The following is a 24,408-nucleotide window of genomic DNA, read 5'->3' as shown; positions in this document are numbered from 1 at the left end:
AATACCATGATGTGTTTGTCGCCTTTTGAATCCACAGATTGACAATGGTCCATTTATTGCACATTTAGCGATCTCATCTAAATTAATTTCTTTTATATAAACACTAGAGATGTGGCGAACCTCCGATTTTCGGTTCGCGAACTCTGTTCGCGAACCTTCGCGGAAGGTTCGGTTCGCCGAAAAGTTCGCGAACCGCAATAGACTTCAATGGGGATGCAAACTTTGAAAAATAGAAAAAATTATGCTGGCCACAAAAGTGATGGAAAAGATGTTTCAAGGGGTCTAACACCTGGAGGGGGGCATAGCGGAGTGGGATACATGACCAAAGTCCCGGGGAAAAATCTGGATGTGACGCAAAGCAGCGTTTTAAGGGCAGAAATCACATTGAATGCTAAATTGCAGGCCTAAAGTGCTTTCAAACATCTTGCATGTGTATACATCAATCAGGGAGTGTAATTAGTTCTGCTTCACACTGACACACCTAACTCACTGTGTAACGCACCGCAAACAGCTGTTTGTGTAGTGACAGTCATGCTGGACTGGTGCGCACCGTGGCGAGAGTGTAGGCCGTGGCTGTTTTCAAGCCCATATGGTGGCCGGGCTGTGGTAGCTCAATGATAGAACAACAGTGACTGTCCAGCTGATCAAATTTGGTCTGTCCACAATGAAGCAACGACCTTATTATCTTCTTGTATGTAGGTAGGCATAGGTAGGTGTCCCAGTAGTTAGCTAGGCATAGGTAGGAAACCCAGTATAGGTAGGTAGGCATAGGTAGGTGTCCCAGTAGTTAGCTAGGCATAGGTAGGAGACCCAGTATAGGTAGGTAGGCATAGGTAGGTGTCTCAGTAGTTAGCTAGACATAGGTAGGAGACCCAGTATAGGTAGGTAGGCATAGGTAGGTGTACCAGTAGTTAGCTAGGCATAGGTAGGAGACCCAGTATAGGTAGCTAGGCATAGGTAGGTGTCTCAGTAGTTAGCTAGACATAGGTAGGAGACCCAGTAGTTAGCTAGGCATAGGTAGGAGACCCAGTATAGGTAGGTAGGCATAGGTAGGTCCCCTAGTATAGGTAGGTAGGTAGGTGTCCCCGTATAGGTAAGTAGGTGCCCCAGTAGTTAGGTAGGCATAGGTAGGTGTCCCAGTATAGATAGTTAGGCAGGGCCTGGCTGGCACAGTAATAACAATTACCAAGGTCCAGCTGCAACAGATAGGGCTGCATAATTCAGTGAGCAACACACACAAAAAAAAAAACATCAGGAAAGCATTAGAGCTCTCAAAACAGCTGTTGAGGGGTGCTATTTTAGCAATAACAATCAGCCAGGAGCAAGCCAAGAGCCTAACTAATCTTTCCCTAGGAGAACAAGTCTGCAGCAGCTGTCCCTAGTCTGTCTCTAGCAGGCACAGGAGTGAGTGTAATGGCCGGCGAGCCTGCCTTATATAAGGGGGGGGGGGGCTCCAGAGCTTAGTGTAGCCTGAATGGCTACAATGTGCCTGCTGACTGTGATGCAGAGGGTCAAAGTTGACCCTCTTAGTGCATTATGGGGCGAATCGAACTTCCGCAAAAGTTCGCTTGGTCCAGGCGAACGCGAACCCCCAAAGTTCGCCTGGAACCGTTCGCTACATCTCTAATAAACACTAGCTGATGACCCGGCGTTGCCCAGCTATGTATTTGGCTGCTGTTGGTTCTGCCCACTTTTTCTAATCTCAACACTCAAACACTCATTGACCAAGTTTGTGAGCTTTGGCGTCCTTGACATCAATACTTTGTATTTTCCTATTGAAATGAACCAAATCTGATTGGCTGTTTGTGGCTTCTCCCCCTTTTCAGAATGTGAACCCGTCACCCATTAACTGACCTTACCAGGTTTGAGGCCTCTGCCGTAAAGAGTGTAAGAAAGGCAGCAATGTAAATATTCCCCTTGAAAATCAATAGGTGAATTTTGATTGGCTGTTGTAGGCTTCGCCCACGTTTCTGAATATTAATCCCAGTCACCCAGTGGCCAACTTGTATCAAGTTTGAGAACCCTGCCATTAACAGTGTAAGAATGGCTGCATCCCATGTAAAAAAGTTAGTTGTTGACTACCCCCAATTTTTCTAACCTTGACATATAGTTACTCAATGACCAAGTTTATGAGTTTTGGGGTCCTTCACATCAATAATTTGCATTTTACTATTGAAATTAAAGAGACACTGAAGTGAAAAAAAGTTATGATATAATGAATTGTATGTGTAGTACGAATAGTTACTAGAACATTAGTAGCAAAGAAAATATTCTCATATTTTTATCTTTAGTTATATAGTTTTTTAGTTGTTTTTTTTTGTAACATTGCATCATTCTCTAATATTGGCAGTTTACACACTACTGAGCCTGCTGAATGATTTTACAGAACAGGCTAGCGAACCTTTGACCTGTCCTCTGCAGAGAAAAAGAAAATACAATGACTGACACTTGAGATAATAAGCTTCAGAAGGCAGAGCTCTCTGCAACTTTGAAAGCTGTGGAGCTCAATGGCTCTTTTGCATAGATAACAACTGGAGTTTCTAAACTCTTCCTGTACTGGAAACAATATTAGCCTTATGTCTCTGTTCCTAATGTTTTATGTCTTAGCTGTACACACATTCAAATCATTATATCATAATTTTTTCCACTCCAGTGTCTCTTTAAACAAATCTGTTTGTTGCCCCACCCCTTTTTCAGAATTTTAAGCCCAGTCACCCAATGACTGTCTGTACCAGATTTGAGGCCTCTGCCATTAACCGTGTAAGAATGGCAGCAATGTAAATATTCCCCTAGAAAATCAATAGATGAATTTTGATGAATTCCTGAATGTTAACTCCAGTCACCCAGTGACCAACTGTGTAGGCAATTTGAGAACCCTGCCATTAACTGTGTAAGAATGGCTGCAGTTTATACTTCCCCATGTAAAATGTAGTTGTTGGCTCCACCCACTTTTTCTGACCTTGACATGCAGTCACTTAATGACCAAGGTTGTGAGCTTTGGGGTCCTTGGTATCATCAATTTGTATTTTCCAATAGAAATTAAACAAATCTGATTGGCTGTTTGTGGCTCTGCCCCCATTCCAGAATTTGAACCCGTCACCCAATGACCAACTGTACCAGGCTTGAGACCTCTGCCATTAAAGCGGTAGGAAACCCAGCATTTCTTCTTTGCTCTAAAATATTATTTACAGCATATTATATACTACCACTAGCATTCAACTAGTTAAATACGGGACTTACTTAAAGAGAATCTGTACTCTAAAATTCTTACAACAAAAATCATACCATTCTATTCATTATGTTCTCCTGGGCCCCTCTGTGCTGTTTCTGCCACTCTCTGCTGCAAACCTGGCTTGTAATTGCCAGTTTTAGGTAGTGTTTACAAAAAAACTAACCAGCTTGTGATAGGCTCACATAAGCAGAGTGTGTGAGTCATACAGAGCCTGCAGGGGGCCTGGAGAGGGTGTGTATAGCTTCTATCCAATCACAAGCAGCACTGCACATTCCAGTCTGAGTGCCTCAGCCCGACAGAGCCGACAGAGGAGAGAAGATTAGATCATATACCAGAGATAATACAGTCACTGTGCAAGTAGGAAAGGCTGTAGTAAGCCACACCACATTAGAACAGGCATAGGAACTTATACGATAGAAGAAATAAGGATGAAAATTTTGTTACAGAGTCTCTTTAAGCTCCCTGCAGGGACATCCCGCATCTGAACTAGCAATTACCTTGTGTTTAACATTATCTTGTGTTTACTTACAGTAATTGTATCAAGTGAGGAATGTAAACATTCTGTGGCAATGCAGACACCCCAGAACACTGACAGCAACTCAGAAATCATTCCTGGGTACATTACAATATAAATACACCAGTTATGATTAAAATGCAATGGCAGCTCTCAGAGCAAAACAAATTGTAATTTGGGAACTTGTAATTTCTAAATGAATACTACTACTTATGCACAAAAGCAAATATGATAATTGTATGGGATATAAAATGTAGGAAAACATGTTTTTATTGAATATTATGTCAGAGTTTTATACCGCTTTAAGAGTGTAAGAAAGGCAGCAATGTAAACATTCCCTTTGAAAATCATTAGGTGAATTTTAATTGGCTGTTGTAGGCTCCACCCACTTTCCTAAATATTAATCGCATTCACCCAGAGACCAACTGTGCAAAGTTTGAGTTTGTGAGCTTTCAGGTTCCTGGCATCAAAAATGTGTGGATGGAAGCAGTTTATCCAGCAAGGATATCATATAGGCTGTTTGTGGCTCCACCCCTTTAGTGAATTTGAACCCCAGTCACATAATGACTGACTGTAGCAGGTTTGAGGCCTCTGCCATTAACAGTGAAAGAATGGCAGCAGTTTAACTATTCCCCTTGAAAATCAATAGGTAAATTTTGATTGGCTGTTGTATGCTCCACCCATTTTCCTGACTATTATTCCCAGTCACCCAGTGACCAACTGTTTGAGACCCTGCGATTAACATTCAAAGAATGGCTGCAGTTTACATTTTCCCATTTAAAATGAATGGCTGACATTTGATAGGCTGTTTTATGTTCCACCTACTTTTCCTGAATTTTTAACCTTGGTCACCAAGTGACCAACTGTGCCAAGTGTGGGGACTGTGGCTTGATTACTGTAAGAATGGCAGCTTTTTACATTTATTTCATTGACATAAATGGGTGAAATTTGGTTTGTAGTTCCTCCCAGGTGTGCAGGGGGGACGCAAGACCCCCATAATATATCATCCCAGATAGTAAGGGATCTGTATACCAAGTTTTGTTGAAATCGGTTAGGGCGTTTGAGTGATTGCGGCACATATATACATACATACGATTTTATATACTGTATATAGATTGTAATGGAAAAAATAGAAAGAGAGCACAGGCAAGTTGTAACTAGGCTTAGTACTATATTTGCCCATATTTATTCATCAGTTCAGGGACGTTAACGCTTTAACAATCCAATTCACTGAGTAGCATGAAAGAGTCCTTTGTCATTCTGTGTAAAAATGCTTCCTTGTGCACTTTGCAAACTTCTGTCCGATCGGACCTGACCTATAACTGATCACTATTACATTGATCTGCACTATCACTGTATATAACTTTAGCACTCCTTGTCTTTCCCCAGCATACTTATTACCTTCTGTGAAGGGTGTTGGCATCACTACTATGTAGGACTATATAACTGCAGACCACTAACACGACTGTGGATCATTGCAGCATATATATTGTCTGTATATTATGCTAACCGAGGTTTTTTATTGTACGCCCTAACTTAAAGTGAATAGCTACACCCTGTACCAGGTCTCACATAGTTTATAGTGTGAACCAGGTAACGGGGGATCAGCAAAGACCTCCCAGATACGGAGCATACATATGCTGACCATCGACTGGTAGAGATTTTATTGTGGTGTTTCATTATTGACCATAACCGCAACATGCTCATCTGACCTCTCATGGTGTCAGTATTTCCTCTAGTTTCCTAACATTACTCACTCGCCTGAAATCGTGTAATAACGACAGGTGACTGGATTTTTGTCACTTTTTAGTACGTTATAGGTCAGGTCCGATTGGACAGAAGTTTGCAATATAATTTACCTGTACTGTACTCGTTTTAGTGTTTCCTTGTGCACTTTGCCAGAAATAAAAGAAATACTGGAAAATAAAAAACTTATGCCTAAAACATTTCCCACATTCAAAACATAAACAAAGTCACTCGCCAGTGAGATATCTTTTAAGCGAAACAAGGTTTAATTTCTATACAAAATATTTCCAACACTCAGGCCCATATGCAATTCACTTTTTCTACTCAGTTTTCTCCCAGGTAATATTTTCTAACTTGTCATTAAAATGCATTTAAAATGAACCCTAGGTGAGAGTGATATGGAGGCTGCCATATTTATTTCCTTTTACCAGTTTCCTGGTTTCCTGCTGATCAATTTGGCTGCAATAGTGTCTGAATTAGACCAGTAACAAGCATGCAACTAATCTTGTCAGTTCTGACAAAAATATCAGAAACATCTTTTCTGCTGCTTGTTCAGGGGCTATGGCTGAAAGTATTAGAGGCAGAGGATCAGCAGGACAGCCAGGCAACTGGTATTGCTTCAGGAAATAAATATGGCAGCCTCCATATAACTCTCACCTCTGGTTCACTTTAGAACCACCAACAAGCAAGAAAAAGCTACAAAAAATAATTTTGTTAGTACTTGTTCACTTACTTTTTGGTCTTTTTTCAATTGCAAAGTCCTGAAAAGTTATTCTAAACAGAAAATAAAAAATTATCTCCTAGGAGAAAACTCAGGAGTAAAAGTTAATTGCATATGTGCCTAAGTGTATGAATACGGCTTTTCAGCAGTGTGAGATCTCTCATGTATGACAGGAAATAAGTTCTGCACAAAACATTTCCCACACTCAGCACATGCAAAGGGCTTTTCAGCAGTGTGAGATCTCTCATGTATGACAGGAAATAAGTTCTGCACAAAACATTTCCCACACTCAGCACACGAACAGATCTTCTCACCAGTGTGAGAATTCCTTTTTTTTTCCAGTAAAAAGATTTTATTCAGTTTTTAAGAAAAAAGAAAGGTACAAACAAAGTGAAAAGGTGCCATCAATTTACATTGAGCCATAAGAGGTCCTGTTACTGCTCCCAGCAAGATTGTATTCAGTCATAATCTATGTTTTGAGTTAGGCAAGTATAGCTTACTCAGAAGAGGTGTGTGTGTGTGTGTGTGTGGGGGGGGGGGGGGGGATGGAAATGGTGGTAGGTTGGGGGAAGGGTAGGGAGAGACATAAGTAGGATCCAATAACAATCTAAGACAGAACCAATAACCATCCACAATTGTATCAATCAAAAAGTGCCTTACATCGTTAGCTAAAAATTATGGGTTGGCAGTGGGGACCAGTGATTACTGTTCCCTATCCCGTGCTCATGGGTGTCCGTGTGAGATCTCTCATGTCTGACAAGCTCTGATTTCCATACAAAACATTTCCTACACTCAGCACATGAAAAGGGCTTCTCACCAGTGTGTGACCTTTTATGACTGATGAGCTGTGATTTCTGTACAAAATATTTCCCACACTCAGCACAAGAATAGGGCTTCTCACCAGTATGAGATCTCACATGACAGGAAAGATTTGATTTATTTGCAAAACATTTCCCACACTCAGTACATGAATAAAGCTTCTCACCAGTGTGAGATCTCTTATGATAAGCAAGATGTGATTTATAGGCAAAACATTTCCCACACACAGCACATGAATATGGCATCTCACCAGTGTGAGATCTCTTATGACAGGTGAGCTGTGATTTCTGTACAAAATATTTCCCACACTCAGCACACAAATAGGGCTTCTCTCCAGTGTGAATTCTCTTATGTATGACAAGATATGATTTTTGCACAAAACACTTCCCACACTCAGCACATGAATAGGGCTTCTCACCAGTGTGCAATCTCTCATGAAAGGAAATATTTGATTTATTTGAAAAACATTTCCCACACTCAGCACATGAAAAGGGTTTCTCACCAGTGTGAGTTCTCTCATGAATAGCAAGATGTGATTTCCGTGCAAAACATTTCCCACACTCAGTGCATAAATGGGGAGTCTCGCCAGTGTGAGATCTCTCATGTCTGACAAGCTCCAATTTATGTACAAAACATTTCCCACACTCAGCACATTAATAAGGCTTTTCTCCAGTGTGAGATCTCTCATGTCTGACAACACTTGATCTCTGAACAAAACTTTTCCCACATGTGGAACATGAATAAGACCCTCCAGCAGGGGGAGAGCTGTGCTGGGTATGAGTCTCCTCAGAGTTAGACAGGTGAGGGGAGTCTGGAGGAATATTTGGGGTAACCAGGATATCTGCAGGAGACTCTTGTCCAGTGACATCATCATCCGCTGTACAGTCTGTGGATACAGAGAGACGAGTCTCTGAGAGGTTCCTGATGCCGGGAGTCCACCCTGCAAATAGAGAAACATCATCACTTTCTAATATATAATACAAACGTATACAGTATATCAAGCTTTCAATAGCAGACAAGAAAATAATGAAACAAAACTAAAAATGAGGGTTTAAGGCTTCGTATTCAAAATCAATGATAACAAATAGCTTTTCATTACAATAAACAAACTCAAAAAATGATATTATCCAACAGGAAATGAATTGTCTGCCTCACCTATCCACGTATTTTATTCTGGCAGATTTAGAAGATATTTGATTGATAAATTATGTCCCCACAGGATCTCTGCAACCACGGTTCCTACAGACCTCCTAACCCCAAGCTACTGCCACACCAAATTGCAGATGCCTAGATTGGTTTGTATGTGATATCTTAGGAATAAATGGTGCTAGAAGAGATCTGCAATTTGACACAGAAGTGGCATGGGAGTCTCTTCCCTACAAATGGGGGGGGGGGGGGGCTGGGGGGATACTCATTAAGAAATGTAATGAATGATGGGTGCATCTTTCTGCACATGCCCAGGCGCAGCAATTCTCTCTCCTTCACTGCTAATTCTCCCCATACTTTCCTACTGGGCTGACAGACTAATACAATAAGCAGTCTGATGAAGCTCACAAGGGGGCAGGCGAAACATTTCATTGGGCGGGGCTAAGTTCTCCTGCATCTTAGAGCACTCCCTTCACTGTCTGCCCTTGCACAAGTGCAATGCTTAGCTGATATAAAATGATTACTATACCATTTGTTTACATTGGCTACCCGCTTGGAGGCAGTGGCATGCTACTTACCTATCACAAGATCCATAAATGACCCTTATCTGGTTCCGATGTATGGATGGGCATGTGTGTGTGTGTGTGTGAAATGTGTTAGTAAGTATGGGAGCGCTCCACTGCAGGGCTAATACAATTTTAATTATCTGATACAGAATAGAAGTTCTGATAAAGCTGGGAAATTTTGCATAAGATTGCCTTGAGCAGCAGTGCTATTCCTTAACCGCTTCTGGACCAGCTCAGTTGAAATCTCGCCCTGCTTGTGGCTGCGCGGCTCTGACAGTACATAGATTTCAACATCATGCTGATCATGACACTTCATCCCTGCCGCAACTCACTCGCTCTCCAATCAATATGAGGGCAGAGCTCTCAGAGCCGGTCAGGAGCCAATTTCATTGGCTCCTGACCACATGATCACTGTGAGCCAATCGCATTGGCTTACATCGATTAACAGGGTGAGGAGCCAATGAAAGTGGCTCCTGACCAGGGCACAGAACTCTGCTGTCACAGCAATGGCAGAGAGAGGGGCCTGTGGTGATGGAGGAACGGTGTAATCGGCTGGAGTGGTGGGTATGTGCGTCGATTCATCAGGAGGCACAGTTTTGCGGTACTAGTAGTCTCTGGTCTTTAAAGCGGGATTGTCAGTCACAAAACCAAATTCTATTTAAACATTGCAGTGTGTTTAAAATGCTGCCAGAAATCTCACCCTGCAGTACAAGCTCTCCAATCTATTCAGGAATCTCTCTGTTGTTATTATATTTTCTCAGTGCCCCAGGCTCTTTTCTGTGCCATTCCCAAAGACACTCCCACCTTCCTGCTTCTCACTGATTGGCTGAGCAGACTGCTGCCTAGCTGAAACATTATCCTCTGCTCACTCCTGTTTACACGCAAGGCTGAGGTGAGTCAGCGATTGGAGGAGAAAGTAAAAAAAAAGTTAAGGGAAGAAATGGCATCAGGATTTAGTCTCAAACTATGGGCAAAAGGCATGGCTCCCACCAGGAACAGAATTCTCTTGATTTACTATATAAAATTCACTGAAATCAAAATGTGGACAGTATAATACATGTGTTATGTAAGTAGATCAAGTATTTATCTACTTATATATGTGTTTTTTTCCCTGGCATAGTATGGCTAATCCTACTGCTTTAAGGGCCAAAGACTGCTGGTATGAAACTAGTTAAGGTAAACCTGAGACAAAAACGGGGGGAAAATGTATACATACCTGAGGCTTCTTCCAGCCCCCTCCAGGCTTCCCGCTCCCTCGCCATCCTCCTCTGCCTTCTGGTTTGTCTGAAATTGTCCATGAAAAGACCCCCGGTCAACGACATACTGTGCATGTGTGGCCCAGCTGCGCATGCAGGGCCGGCGCTACCATAGAGGCAAAGGAGGCAGCTGCCCCAGGGCCCCAGAGCTTGTAGGGGCCCCCAGTGGCTACAAGAGGAAAAAAATTTTTCAAATCGACCTTATAGTTTTTGAGAAAATCGATTTTAAAGTTTCAAAGGAAAAAAATACACATTTAAAAACCAGCCGACTTTAATGGTTAATAGCAAATCCACCTTAAATTCTAGAAACCCTAAATTTGCAGGACATGTTAAGGAGATCATTGGGAATAAGAGGAAAAAACTATTTTCCAAAAAGACCTTATAGTTTTTGAGAAAGTCGATTTTAAAGTTTCGAAGGAAAAAAGTATACTGTTAAATGCGGTAAATGTCACTTTTAGTAGCAAACCTAACGGTAGTGTAACTTTACATGTATCAAAAGAAAGAGCAATACATTTCCTGACAGGGTTTCCAGGGGGTCCATACGCAGCCGCAGCGCTTTGGCCAGGGATCGCTATACAGCCGCAATATGGCTGTATGAAGATCCCTGGCATTTTTTTCCTATTTTCCCAATTTTTTTTTATGTTTAGAGTGTGGGAATTTTTTTTAAAAAAATTATGTGGGGTCCCCCCTCCTGAAATTTTTTAACCCCTTGTCCCCCATGCAGGCTGGGGTAGCCAGATTGTGGAGCTCCGACTGATTGGGGCTTCAAACCCTGACTATACCAGCTGCAAAAAAGGTCCCTTAATGCCAATTTTTGCTTCAAGGCATCTGTTGGGCAGGGGCCCAGGTTTATTTTGCCCTGGGGCCCCATTGTTGCTTAAACCGGCCCTGTGCGCATGTGCCCCATCACGCTCCAAGCACAACTGGAAGACTTTTCTGGGCCAGTTTCAGAAGATCTAGCAAGTGAGCGAGTAAGCCTGGAGGGGGCTGGAGGAAGCCCCAGGTATGTATACATTTTTCACCCTCTTTATCTCAGGTACACTTTAACCACTTCAGGATTCTGCGTACGCTTAAGTACGCCCCTGAATCCTGAAGTGGATTCCATGGACGAGCGGCCGTTCCATGTCAGCTCACGGAGGGTGTCTCCGTGAACACCCTGTGAGCCGATCGGCGGCTCGCAGGGTAAATGTAAACACACGGGGAAGATCTTCCCCGGTGTTTACATGTATACAGCGCTGCTGCGCAGCAGCGCCGTAGAGGAGATCGACGATCCCCGGCCTCTGATTGGCCGGGGATCGCCGGCATCTGATAGGCTAAAGCCTATCCCATCAGGCGCAGGACGGAAATCCGTCCTGCGCCGCTCACAGAGGAAGGGAGAGGGAGGGAAGGGGAAGGAGGCCAGAAAGCAATGCGGAGGGGGGCTTTGAAGAGCCCCCCCCCGCAAGCGCAAGCAGCAGGCGGCGATCAGACCCCCCCAGCAGGACATCCCCCTAGTGGGGAAAAAAGAGTGGCAGTCTGATCGCCCTGGCTGCCAGCTGATCGGTGCTGCGGGCTGGAGAGCCCACGCAGCACCGATCAGCAAAAAACACTGTGGTACAGAAGTGGTTAAAGCGGGCCTGAACTCCGAGCCTCCTCTCTGCATCTAAACGATACGTAACAGCATAATAACCTTTAGGCTGGTTCACACTGACAGGTGTGTGTTACGTGCAGTGTGATCAGATGATCGCATCGCACTGTAACATTAAAAATAGCCTTTAGCGATTTCCACGGCAATGCTTGGTAATCTCTAATCAGGCTGCAAGCCAAGATATAAGTATGGCTCTCCAGCGCTCACTTCCTGTGGCTAAAATAAAAGATACACGAGGTGACATGTGACATGATGAGATAGACATGTGTATGTACAGGGCCAAGCACACAAATAACTATGCTGGGTTCCTTTTTCTTTCTCTGCCTGAAAGAGTTAAACATCAGGTATGTAAGTGGCAGTTCTGGTCTGAGTCAGGACTGGGTCAGACTACAGTGTGACCCTCACTGATAAGAAATTACAGCCATAAAACACTTTCCTAGCAGAAAATGGCTTCTGAGAGCAGGAAAGAGATGAAAAGGGTCACTAGTTCATAGATTTTAGTTCTGGCATACCTTAATGAGTGTGTCATTGAGCAAAAACAATTAAACTGCAGTAAATTTTAGGAGAAGGAGGATAGATACCATTGTTTATTTGATTTGTTTATTTTCACCTCGGGCGTCCTGTAAGAATTGCGCGGAAGTGATTTGAAAAAACACGCTTCCGTGCATGCGCGCTGCAATCACAAAAGTTTAAAATATCTGTGGTGCCATTGACTTACATGACAATAACGCGCTGTTGTCGTCAAGTCTGACACTTCCAGTGCATTGCATTGCACCATGGTAGGTAGTAATGTAGCGAACATCAAATTTTGCGTTTGCGAACTCACCAGAAATGTTTGCGAAGCGGACGTTTGCAGCAGGCTCCATAGACAAAGGACTACTGTAGGGGGAAAACCACTGCACCGGCGCAGCTGCGCTCTCCCTCCCGTTGACGTCACCAGGTGTGCCTGTGCAGTACGCTCCTGGTGACGTCAGCAGCAGCGAGGACACAGCCGTGCAGGCACAGTGGTTTTCAGACTTTAAAGTCGGAAATTCCAGACATGAACTGGAGGCGGGGCCGGAGCATCTGTGAGTGGCTGCGCAGGATGTCTGTGGGGGACCATTCGAAGCCCCGGGTAAGTTCAACTCATTTTCCCCCGACCCCCATACAGTAGTCCTTTAAATGGCAGGCGAACGGCTGTTTTTAGGAACAAGAAAGGTTGAAACAGAGTGAAAAGGTGCCATCAATGTATAGGTTATGGCCAGAACCCGAAGTCTGGCCATTTCGGGTTATGGCCGGTCAAAACCGGAAGTGGCGTCACACTGCGGCCAATACTCGAAATGAATTGATTCCTGGTGGCTCAGTTATTCTGTTACTGCTCTGGCTCCTCCCCTTGCCCACCTCCTGCATTGCCAGCTGGGGACACACGCATGCTCCAGAGTCATGGGTTGCAGCAGGGAAGCAGAGCGGGAACGCTGCAGAGATTGCTTCTGCAGGAACGAATGGCAGGAATCCCTGCAGTGACAAACGACTTTGGGGGAATGCGTGACCCTGGCTGACAGATGTCAATAGGAGGCGGGCAAGGGGAGGAGCCAGAGCAGTAACAGAGTAACTGCGCTGCCAGGAATCAATTTATTGCGGGTATTGGCCACTGTGGGACTGCCACTTCGGGTTCTGGCCATAACATATACACATACTATATATTTGAGCAACACTGCTTAAATGACATTTAAATTGAACCATAAGAGGTATCCCGTTACTGCTTCCAACAAGAGTGTATTCGGTCATAATCTATGTTTTAGTTTTTTATTTGTGTAAAATACACAATAATATACAACACATAGCCAAACAAATGCAAAAAGCAGCCCTCAAAGGGGCAATCCAGTGTTCACAAGAAACAAAACATTACACTATGTATATAAAGCTTCATTTGTATTCAAATACACAATAAAGAACATGAAAAAATAACACACTATATAACATCAGAGTAAACAAATAAAACAGAAAGAAGCATCTGATAAACAGCAGATAAATAGGAGGACCTCCAGTGCTGTGCTAAATGACATCTAGATAAGGCAGCAACCCTTTGAAGCAGCCTGTGTCCACGCCTGGAGATCTTCCTTGGCCTGTTCCCCAAAAGATAGATGGTGAGATCTAGAGGAAAGCTACTAGGGATAGTGGCCATTAGTTCTAGTAGTAGTAATTGCTAACCAAAACCCGAGAGCCTTGGTACAGGCCCAACAAATATGCATGTAGCTAGATTGGCAGAATTAATTTGGTGTAACCTTAAAGAGACTCTGTAACAAATGTTCATCCTTATTTCTTCTATCCTAGAAGTTCCTATACCTGTTCGAATATGGTCTGGCTTACTGCAGCCTTTCCTAGTTGCACAGTGGCTGTATTCTCTGTTATATAATCTAATCATCTTTCCTCTGACGGCTTTGTCGGGCTCAGGCACTCAGGCTGGAATGTGCTACTCTGCTTGTGATAGGATAGAAGCTATACACACCCTCTCCAGGCCCCCTGCAGGCTCTGTATGAGTCACACACTGAGCTCCTCTAAGCCTATCACATGCCATGTCTTGTTTGTAAACACTGCCTAAAACTGGCAATTACAAGCCAGGATTGCAGCAGGGAGTGGCAGAAACAGCACAGAACACAATGAATAGAATGGTATGCTTTTTATTGTAAGAATTTTAGAGTACATATTATCTTTAATGGAGTTATTTAGGAACGGTGCAACAGGCGGAAAGAAGTCTCCAGCATGGAGTAGTACATACTACTCATGGTTAGGATGGTACAACAATGCCGATCATTCCATCACCAAATTTGTTCCCACGTCAGCTTCCCAACCTGAAATAAACCCGGGTTTCACTGTGGTCGCTGTGTGAGATATGGCTTGTTTGGCTAAGGATTGTATCTTATGTTTAAGATTCTGTTCAACAGTGGAGTCTTTCTTTGTCAAAATAGCCCCTTGTCTCATCAGTTCTCCTCTATTTACGGCCTTATGGGCCAGCCATAATGTGCTAGGGGAAACATTATCTGCAAAGTCATTTGGCATTGTATTTAAAACCGAGGCCTTGACGGTCAGGTTTGTGAGTAAGGCCCTGATTGAGTCTCCAAGACGATCTTTAAGATTCAGGCATAGTAGTTCTAAAACAAGCTAGGACCATATCATGGTCAGACCATGCACATGCAACGTGGCCCGAGTACACTAAATTACCCAGAAATCCAGCACTGACCATAATAAAGTCTAATCGGGAATAAGAATTGTGAACAGCTGAATAATCCGTGTAACCCCGCACATTCCCTCAAAACGCCCGCCATGAGTGTGGAGAGCCATGAGAGAATTCAAAACAGCTACAGCGGGTCTATTAGAGGCGTATGATCTAAGATTAGATCTGTCCAGCACATTATTAACCACAGTATTGAAATTCCCCACCGTTATCAATGTATCAAATTTAAGGTTTAATAGGAGATCAGACAATTTGTTGAGAGCCTGAGAAACTTGCTCTGGAGGTGTGGAGAGATTAACCAAACATATCTCCTTGGTTGTGCAAGGAACCTTGTATAATAGAAAATCTCCCTTCCGTGTCAGGGGTATTCTTGATAGGTAGGGAGTTATGTATAACTGTAGCCACGCCTCTATGTTTCTTGCCCGCGGAGGCCGAAAAATGCCTAGTATAATTTCTATGAAAATACTTTGATAAAGAGTGTAGCGTGAAATGGGGTTCTTGTATGCAAGATACAATAATAAGATAGAACAAAAGGCAAAAAAGTAATAAGAAATTGCGGATACCAAATAGCCAGACATGTACAAAGTGCTGTATTAAACTATCATATTTTACTTCATGGATTACCAACTTCAGTGCAACCGTGTAATAACAGTGCTATAATTTAGTCTACCCACTTCCTCTTTAAGTGAGCCAGAAGATAGTAACACTTTATTCCACATATAATCTCCATAATAATTCTGTATCAAAGAGCCAACACAGTACAAAACATCTAAAACCTTTTTTTCTGCACAGAAAGATACATATTTAAAATCAAAGGGGTCATCAATTCACCACTATTATGGCTTTACTTGCTTGCAGGGACAGTGGTCATACAGACTTAATTCGTCACTGCAGTCAAGCATCCATCTACTGAATTCTCATGCAAACACAATCAACCAGCAGCTGCCTCCCTCTAACAGGGATATAGTCTGTATTCAATGGTATAGATTTACATGCACCGATGGCCGGCTGAATGAGCACCAATTCCTCCAAGATACCATTTACAGTGTTGTTAAGCAGAAGCGATAAGCATTTGTGAGGCACAGCAAGCCAAATAGCAGCACACAATAGATATACAGATGTATATTTGCAGGTGTCAAAATCGTTTCAAAGTCACTCCATCACCAGGTTCTTCCATAATGCCATTTACAGTATATAAGCATACCTATTAGGCAGATGCAATAGGCGTTTGTGAAGCACAGCAAGCTGATTAACCACTTTATCCACCACTGCAGTATATCTACTTCCTCTGTGACTTCATCTAAGCCACGAGTCAGTAGATATCAGTCTTGTAGCAGAAGCAGTGCTGTGCAGGATTGGGAATTGCTCCTGTGCACATTTCTGGCACTATTTGATGCAGCACTAATTGGTGAATGGGAATATATGTTTCCTGAACTAATGAGATTGATTTTTACCATTAAAAATAAATTTATTTTCTCAGTTCATAGTGAAAAATACACACTGTAGCATTATTTCAGAATCAAATATCTTCACCATAAATTCTGACTGGAACACAATCTAAGTTTTGTGAGAAGCGGTAAGAATAGCCAAACAAAATGTGTGTTTTTTTTATCTACAGTAGCACTTTTTATTTTTAAACTGGAATTGTTAAAACTGAGAAATAATGTTTTTTTTTCTATTTTTTTCCTTGTTTTACCAAAAAAAAAATCATAAAAAACAAAATTGTTTGAGGGGAAAAAATGGCATATAATGAAAGCCTAGTTTGTCTTGAAAAAAACAATATACATATATTTACATTTCTGTCCTGAGTAGGGATAAAGTTATTTCTGATTAAATAAGGACATAGCTAAACTGTCAAAACTGCTCTAGTCCATAAGTGGGAAACAAGGTCTGGATGCAAAGTGGTTAATAGCATTAGATAAATATTGCTGTATACTTGCGGATGTCAGATTCATTTCAGAGTCACTCCATCTAGGTGCCCCTATATGCAGTGAATTGATGGCCCCTGTGATTTTAAATTTGTATCTTTCTGTGCAGAAAAATAGTTTTTAGATGTTTTGTACTGTGTTGGCTCTTTAATACAGAATTATTACGGAGATTATATGTGGAATAAAGTGTTACTATCTTCTGGCTCGCTTAAAGAGGAAGTGCGTAGACAAAATTATTTCAAGTTCTTTAAGAAAAGGCAAAAAAGTACCTAACTTTAAAGCAGACCCAAACCAAACATTTTTTTAATTCAAAATATTTAGTTGCATCACTCTGACACATACAAAGATAAATAAACACTCCTTCAAGCCTATGAGCATTTCAGTGCATGATTTTCACCCTTCTCTTTTCATAACTAAGGTTATACAGGTGGCAGCCATTAGCAATTCCCCCTTTGCTGGACACCACCCACTCCACCAGTTTGCCGGATTCTGTCCCGGCAATATGAAAGGAAGGGAGGGGTTCCTCCAATAAATGTAAAATATTTTATATTTGTCATCATGCAGATGAAAAAGGCTGCTATTTATTATTATTATAATTTAGAAAATAGATTTTATCTCTGAAATCTTGTATTTTTGTATTTGGGTCCACTTTAATCTTCTGAAGTGAGGTGCCATTACACACATCTCACTCCAAGTGAAATAGGGGGCAGCAAGGTTGTAAACTGGCAAGCAGAACAATAAACTGTACGTAATCATAAGTCAACCGTGCAGATGTGCAAGAGGTATGCACACAAGATACCCTTGAGTGCTAGTGTATTGCAACAGTCTTCCATCTGCCTCATCTGTGTAGGCCATCCACAGTACATAACAAGGCCCACTATAAAACCTGCAATAGCGTCATATGAAATAGTTATGGGGGCCCAAAGATGCAGCCTCAGAACTCCCGACTGGGATAACTTCCAACCTCATATCCTGCATGATATATGCATGAACAAGACAACGGTAAAGGCGTACATATTAGGTTCTCAGAAAATCAAGGAAGGGAACCCAAGGGTGATCCATAAGTCATAGCCATAGTTCTACAAGCCTGTATGTAGGTAAAGAAAGTCAGCAGGTATGTTGTCCACAAAGACAAGGGATAGGGTGTTTTCAGGATGCCAAACAAAAGCTCTCAGGTGAGCACACAGGCGGAAATAACAAGTGTTTTGAGAGCAAGAATGGTTTCACCTGCTGGAGGGAACTGTTGACCAAGATCTAGTCGGACATTGTGGCCTCTGTGGTAAGGGGAAAGCTAGGGGTCTAGAGTGGTGATATCCGCTGCAATACCTGAGCTTTCAAGCGGTTATTTAGCTTCATCGAGCATTTTGCATACGTGGACATGATTGTTGTGCTGAAAAATTAGTGAGAAGGGAAACTCCCACCTGTGTCTAATAGCAGCCCTGGAAAATGCTAGAGTAACAGGGCGAAAGGCTGTATGGTCAGGGGTGACAAATCTGCGAATAGCTCAACAGAGGCTGCGACTCTAGGAAGCGCGAGGTCCAAGGGTCTGGCAGCCGACAATAATTGATCTTTTACATCTTCAATTTGTCATTTTAAAAATCACATCACGTGGCAAATCTGCATCAGGGGCTCATGATGAGTCGAATGACGAAACGCGTAGGTTGTGGCTAAACGGGCAGGAGGTGGTTCAGTGCGACACTGTGGAGGTGTGGCTAAACGGGCTGGAGGTGGTTCAGTGTGAAACTGTGGAGGTGTGGCTAAACAGGCAGGAGGTGGTTCAGTGTGACACTGTGGAGGTGTGGCTAAACGGGCTGGAGGTGGTTCAGTGTGAAACTGTGGAGGTGTGGCTAAATGGGCAGGAGGTGGTTCAGTGTGACACTGTGGAGGTGTGGCTAAACGGGCTGGAGGTGGTTCAGTGCGACACTGTGGAGGTGTGGCTAAACGGGCAGGAGGTGGTTCAGTGCGACACTGTGGAAGTGTGGCTAAACGGGCAGGAGGTGGTTCAGTGCGACACTGTGGTAGTGTGGCTAAACGGGCAGGAGGTGGTTCAGTGTGAAACTGTGGCGGTGTGGCTAAATGGGCAGGAGGTGGTTCAGTTCGATGCTGTGGAGGTGTGGCTAAACGGGCAGGAGGTGGTTCAGTGTGACACTGTGGAGGTGTGGCTAAACGGGCAGGAGGTGGTTCAGTGTGACACTGTGGAGGTGTGGCTAAACGGGCTGGAGGTGGTTCAGTGCGAACTTGTGGAGGTGTGGCTAAACGAGCAGGAGGTGGTTCAGTGCGACACTGTGGAGGTCTGGCTAAACGGGCAGGAGGTGGTTCAGTGCGACACTGTGGCGGTGTGGCTAAACAGGCAGGTGGTGGTTCAGTGCGACACTGTGGAGGTGTGGCTAAATGGGCAGGAGGTGGTTTCAGTGCGACACTTTGGAGGAGACATCCTCAGATTTTATACGCTCTTTTTTATGCAGGCTTATGAGTTCTACGATTTTTACACTAATAAAGTGAATGGTTTTAACTTATGGTGGCCGTCTTTAGCTAACAGATTTTACATGCATTACGTGGAGAGGAGCAAGTAAAGATGAAACAGGAAAGCGCAGAAAAGGAAAGTCACACCGGCCAGGACTGTGCTGATACGCTGTGATTGCTGTCTGTTGGTTTAGGCAGAATAAGGTGAGCACAGTCCCTGGTGGTGCCGGGCACTAAGCTCTCGCTTCTGTGCCAACACTTATAACGCCCAGGTGTTTAGAGAGTGAAACCCGTAGTTGGTGGTTATTTCGAAGTTATCAGCAGCCTGCGCAATGAATGTGTCGTTATTTGTTGCATGCCTTTGAGGAAAGCAACCAGCAAGGCTATCCAGGGAAACTGATTGCCAGTGGGAGTTGTGATACTAGGGGTGCTGTCTGTGGGTCAGGGCAGTTACCACACTAGTGGTGCTGTCTGTGGGTCAGGGCAGCTACCACACTAGTGGTGCTGTCTGTGGGTCAGGGCAGTTACCACACTAGTGGTGCTGTCTGTGGGTCAGGGCAGCTACCACACTAGTGGTGCCGTCTGTGGGTCAGGGCAGCTACCACACTAGTGGTGCCGTCTGTGGTTCAGGGCAGCTACCACACTAGTGGTGCCGTCTGTGGGTCAGGGCAGCTACCACACTAGTGGTGCCGTCTGTGGGTCAGGGCAGCTACCACACTAGTGGTGCTGTCTGTGCGTCAGGGCAGCTATCACACTAGTGGTGCTGTCTGTGGGTCAGGGCAGCTACCACACTAGTGGTGCTGTCTGTGGGTCAGGGCAGCTACCACACTAGTGGTGCTGTCTGTGCGTCAGGGCAGCTATCACACTAGTGGTGCTGTCTGTGGGTCAGGGCAGTTACCACACTAGTGGTGCTGTCTGTGGGTCAGGGCAGCTATCACACTAGTGGTGCTGTCTGTGGGTCAGGGCAGTTACCACACTAGTAGTGCTGTCTGTGGGTCAGGGCAGCTACCACACTAGTGGTGCCATCTGTGGGTCAGGGCAGCTACCACACTAGTGGTGCCGTCTGTGGGTCAGGGCAGCTACCACACCAGTGGTGCCGTCTGTGGGTCAGGGCAGCTACCACACTAGTGGTGCCGTCTGTGCGTCAGGGCAGTTACCACACTAGTGGTGCCGTCTGTGCGTCAGGGCAGTTACCACACTAGTGGTGTCGTCTGTGCGTCAGGGCAGCTACCACACTAGTGGTGCTGTCTGTGGGTCAGGGCAGTTACCACACTAGTGGTGCTGTCTGTGGGTCAGGGCAGCTACCACACTAGTGGTGCTGTCTGTGCGTCAGGGCAGTTACCACACTAGTCGTGCTGTCTGTGGGTCAGGGCAGCTACCACACTAGTGGTGCTGTCTGTGGGTCAGGGCAGCTACCACACTAGTGGTGCTGTCTGTGGGTCAGGGCAGCTACCACACTAGTGGTGCTGTCTGTGGGTCGGGGCAGCTACCACACTAGTGGTGCTGTGTGTGCGTCAGGGCAGCTACCACACTAGTGGTGCTGTCTGTGCGTCAGGGCAGTTACCACACTAGTGGTGCTGTCTGTGGGTCGGGGCAGTTACCACACTAGTGGTGCTGTCTGTGGGTCGGGGCAGCTACCACACTAGTGGTGCTGTGTGTGCGTCAGGGCAGCTACCACACTAGTGGTGCTGTCTGTGCGTCAGGGCAGCTACCACACTAGTGGTGCGGTCTGTGGGTCAGGGCAGCTACCACACTAGTGGTGCCGTCTGTGCGTCAGGGCAGTTACCACACTAGTGGTGCCGTCTGTGCGTCAGGGCAGTTACCACACTAGTGGTGTCGTCTGTGCGTCAGGGCAGCTACCACACTAGTGGTGCTGTCTGTGGGTCAGGGCAGTTACCACACTAGTGGTGCTGTCTGTGGGTCAGGGCAGCTACCACACTAGTGGTGCTGTCTGTGCGTCAGGGCAGTTACCACACTAGTCGTGCTGTCTGTGGGTCAGGGCAGCTACCACACTAGTGGTGCTGTCTGTGGGTCAGGGCAGCTACCACACTAGTGGTGCTGTCTGTGGGTCAGGGCAGCTACCACACTAGTGGTGCTGTCTGTGGGTCGGGGCAGCTACCACACTAGTGGTGCTGTGTGTGCGTCAGGGCAGCTACCACACTAGTGGTGCTGTCTGTGCGTCAGGGCAGTTACCACACTAGTGGTGCTGTCTGTGGGTCGGGGCAGTTACCACACTAGTGGTGCTGTCTGTGGGTCGGGGCAGCTACCACACTAGTGGTGCTGTGTGTGCGTCAGGGCAGCTACCACACTAGTGGTGCTGTCTGTGCGTCAGGGCAGCTACCACACTAGTGGTGCGGTCTGTGGGTCAGGGCAGCTACCACACTAGTGGTGCTGTCTGTGGGTCACGGCAGCTATTACACTAGTGGTGCTGTCTGTGGGTCAGGGCAGTTACCACACTAGTGGTGCTGTCTGTGGGTCAGGGCAGCTACCACACTAGTGGTGCTGTCTGTGGGTCAGGGCAGCTACCACACTAGTGGTGCTGTCTGTGGGTCAGGGCAGCTGCCACACTAGTGGTGCTGTCTGTGGGTCAGGGCAGCTGCCACACTAGTGGTGCTGTCTGTGGGTCAGGGCAGCTACCACACTAGTGGTGCTGTCTGTGCGTCAGGGCAGCTACCACACTAGTGGTGCTGTCTGTGGGTCAGGGCAGCTACCACACTAGTGGTGCTGTCTGTGGGTCAGGGCAGCTATCACACTAGTGGTGCTGTCTGTGGGTCAGGGCAGTTACCACACTAGTAGTGCTGTCTGTGGGTCAGGGCAGCTACCACACTAGTGGTGCTGTCTGTGGGTCAGGGCAGCTACCACACTAGTGGTGCCGTCTGTGGGTCAGGGCAGCTACCACACTAGTGGTGCCGTCTGTGGGTCAGGGCAGCTACCACACTAGTGGTGCTGTCTGTGGGTCAGGGCAACTACCACAGAAGGTGAAAGTGGTTCCTAGTGGTGGTGGAACACGTTTGCTGTGGTGACCTTGTAGAGACCACATGGGGACCTTTTATCTTATGATTGTAGAAGGAGAACAGAGGAGCCAACAGGATAAAATAAGCTAAAAACTTTAAAATTCTCAAAGGAGGAAGTGGTGGACTTACCTCCCCGAAGTAGACATGAAACTGTTGATTTTCAAACAAATACATTTATTTTAATACTCCAACAATACAAAGCAACGCGTTTCGCAGGTATATATCTGCTTCCTCAGGCAATACCAGGTAGGAGTATAGAACAGTGCAGTCTCTAGATAACGCTTAGCGCCTCTGTCCTCTGCTGTGGTGACCTTGTAGAGACCAAATGGGGACCTTTTATCTTATCATGTGGTGCTTCCTGGAATGTTCAAATACTGTCTATGCAATGATTGTTCATGCCTCTATTTTTTTCTGAGGTGTATGAATATGAAGACCCATATGGAAGACTAATAACAGTTTGGTCAAATGGACTGTAAGGCAGCGCAAGATTGTTGCATAATTTTTTTTTAACAATCTAGAACAGAACCAATAACCATCCACAATTGTATCAATCAAGAAATGCCTTACATCTTTAGCTAAAATTATGGGTTGGTAGTGGGGACCGGTGATTACTGTTCCCTATCCCGTGCCCATGGGAGTCAGTGTGAGTTTTCTTATGTCTGGCAAGATCTGATTTCCGTACAAAACATTTCCCACACTCAGCACATGAATAGGGCTTCTCACCAGTGTGAGATCTCTCATGTATGACAAGATCTGATTTCTGTACAAAACATTTCCCACACTCAGCACATGAATAGGGCTTCTCACCAGTGTGAGATCTCTCATGACCGACAAGATGTGATTTCTGTCCAAAACATTTCCCGCACTCAGCGCATGAATATGGCTTCTCTCCAGTGTGAGATCTCTCATGTATGACAAGATATGATTTCTGTACAAAACATTTCCCACACTCCGCACATGAATACGGCTTCTCACCAGTGTGAGATCTCTCATGTATGACAAGATCTGATTTGTGTACAAAACACTTCCCACACTCAGTACATGAATACGGCTTCTCACCAGTGTGAGATCTCTCATGTATGACAAGATCTGATTTCTGTACAAAACACTTCCCACACTCAGCACATGAATAGGGCTTCTCGCCAGTGTGAGATCTCTCATGTATGATAAGATGGGATTTCTGTCCAAAACCTTTCCCGCACTCAGCGCATGAATATGGCTTCTCTCCAGTGTGAGATCTCTCATGTATGACAAGATCTGATTTCTGTACAAAACATTTCCCACACTCATCACATGAATACGGCTTCTCACCAGAGTGAGATCTCCTATGACGGGAAAGATATGATTTATTTGAAAAACATTTCCCACACTCACTACATGAATAGGGCTTCTCACCAGTGTGAGATCTCTCATGACTGGCAAGTTGTGATTTCTGTATAAAACATTTCCCACACTCCGCACATGAATAGGGCTTCTCTCCAGTGTGAGATCTCTCATGTATGACAAGATGTGATTTCCGCCCAAAACATTTCCCACACTCATCACATGAATACGGCTTCTCACCAGAGTGAGATCTCCTATGACGGGAAAGATGTGATTTATTTGAAAAACATTTCCCACACTCACTACATGAATAGGGCTTCTCACCAGTGTGAGATCTCTCATGACTGGCAAGTTGTGATTTCTGTATAAAACATTTCCCACACTCAGCACATGAATAGGGCTTCTCTCCAGTGTGAGATCTCTCATGTATGACAAGATGTGATTTCCGCCCAAAACATTTCCCACATGTGGAACAGCAATAAGATCCTCCAGCAGGGGGAGTGCTGTGCTGGGTAGGAGGCCCCTCAGGGTTAGACAGGTGAGGGGAGTCTGGGGGAATATTTGGGGTAACCAGGATCTCTGCAAGAGACTCTTGTGCAGTGACATCATCATCCGCTGTACAGTCTGTGGATACAGAGAGACGAGTCTCTGAGAGGTTCCTGATGCCGGGACTCCGCCCTGCAAATAGAGAAACATCATCACTTCCTGTTATAGAATTCTGAGGGGAGGAACAATTATCATTAGGGATGAAAGGAAAGAGGATGGTCGGCACTGCTGTACAACTTCCTTTATATGGCAATGTGCAGACAAGTAGGCTGTGTGTTACATCATCACCTCAC

At 44.9% G+C, this 24,408-nt stretch overlaps 1 protein-coding gene across 1 annotated transcript in view; it reads right to left on the bottom strand.

Annotated features, from left to right (window-relative positions):
- The window catches only part of LOC137537148 (uncharacterized), a 205,310-nt gene that overhangs the window by 170,104 nt on the left and 10,798 nt on the right, over positions 1-24,408 (bottom strand). Inside the window, exon 7 of the mRNA XM_068259273.1 lies at positions 22,911-24,247. Within this exon, the coding sequence (XP_068115374.1) occupies positions 22,911-24,247 (1,337 nt within the window). The remainder of the gene's footprint in view (positions 1-22,910; positions 24,248-24,408) is intronic.

This window comes from Hyperolius riggenbachi, chromosome 10 (genome assembly GCF_040937935.1).
Source record: "Hyperolius riggenbachi isolate aHypRig1 chromosome 10, aHypRig1.pri, whole genome shotgun sequence".
NCBI lineage: Eukaryota > Metazoa > Chordata > Amphibia > Anura > Hyperoliidae > Hyperolius > Hyperolius riggenbachi.
The sequence above is the reverse complement of the archived record's forward strand: the minus strand, read 5'-3'. Positions and strand labels throughout refer to the sequence as shown.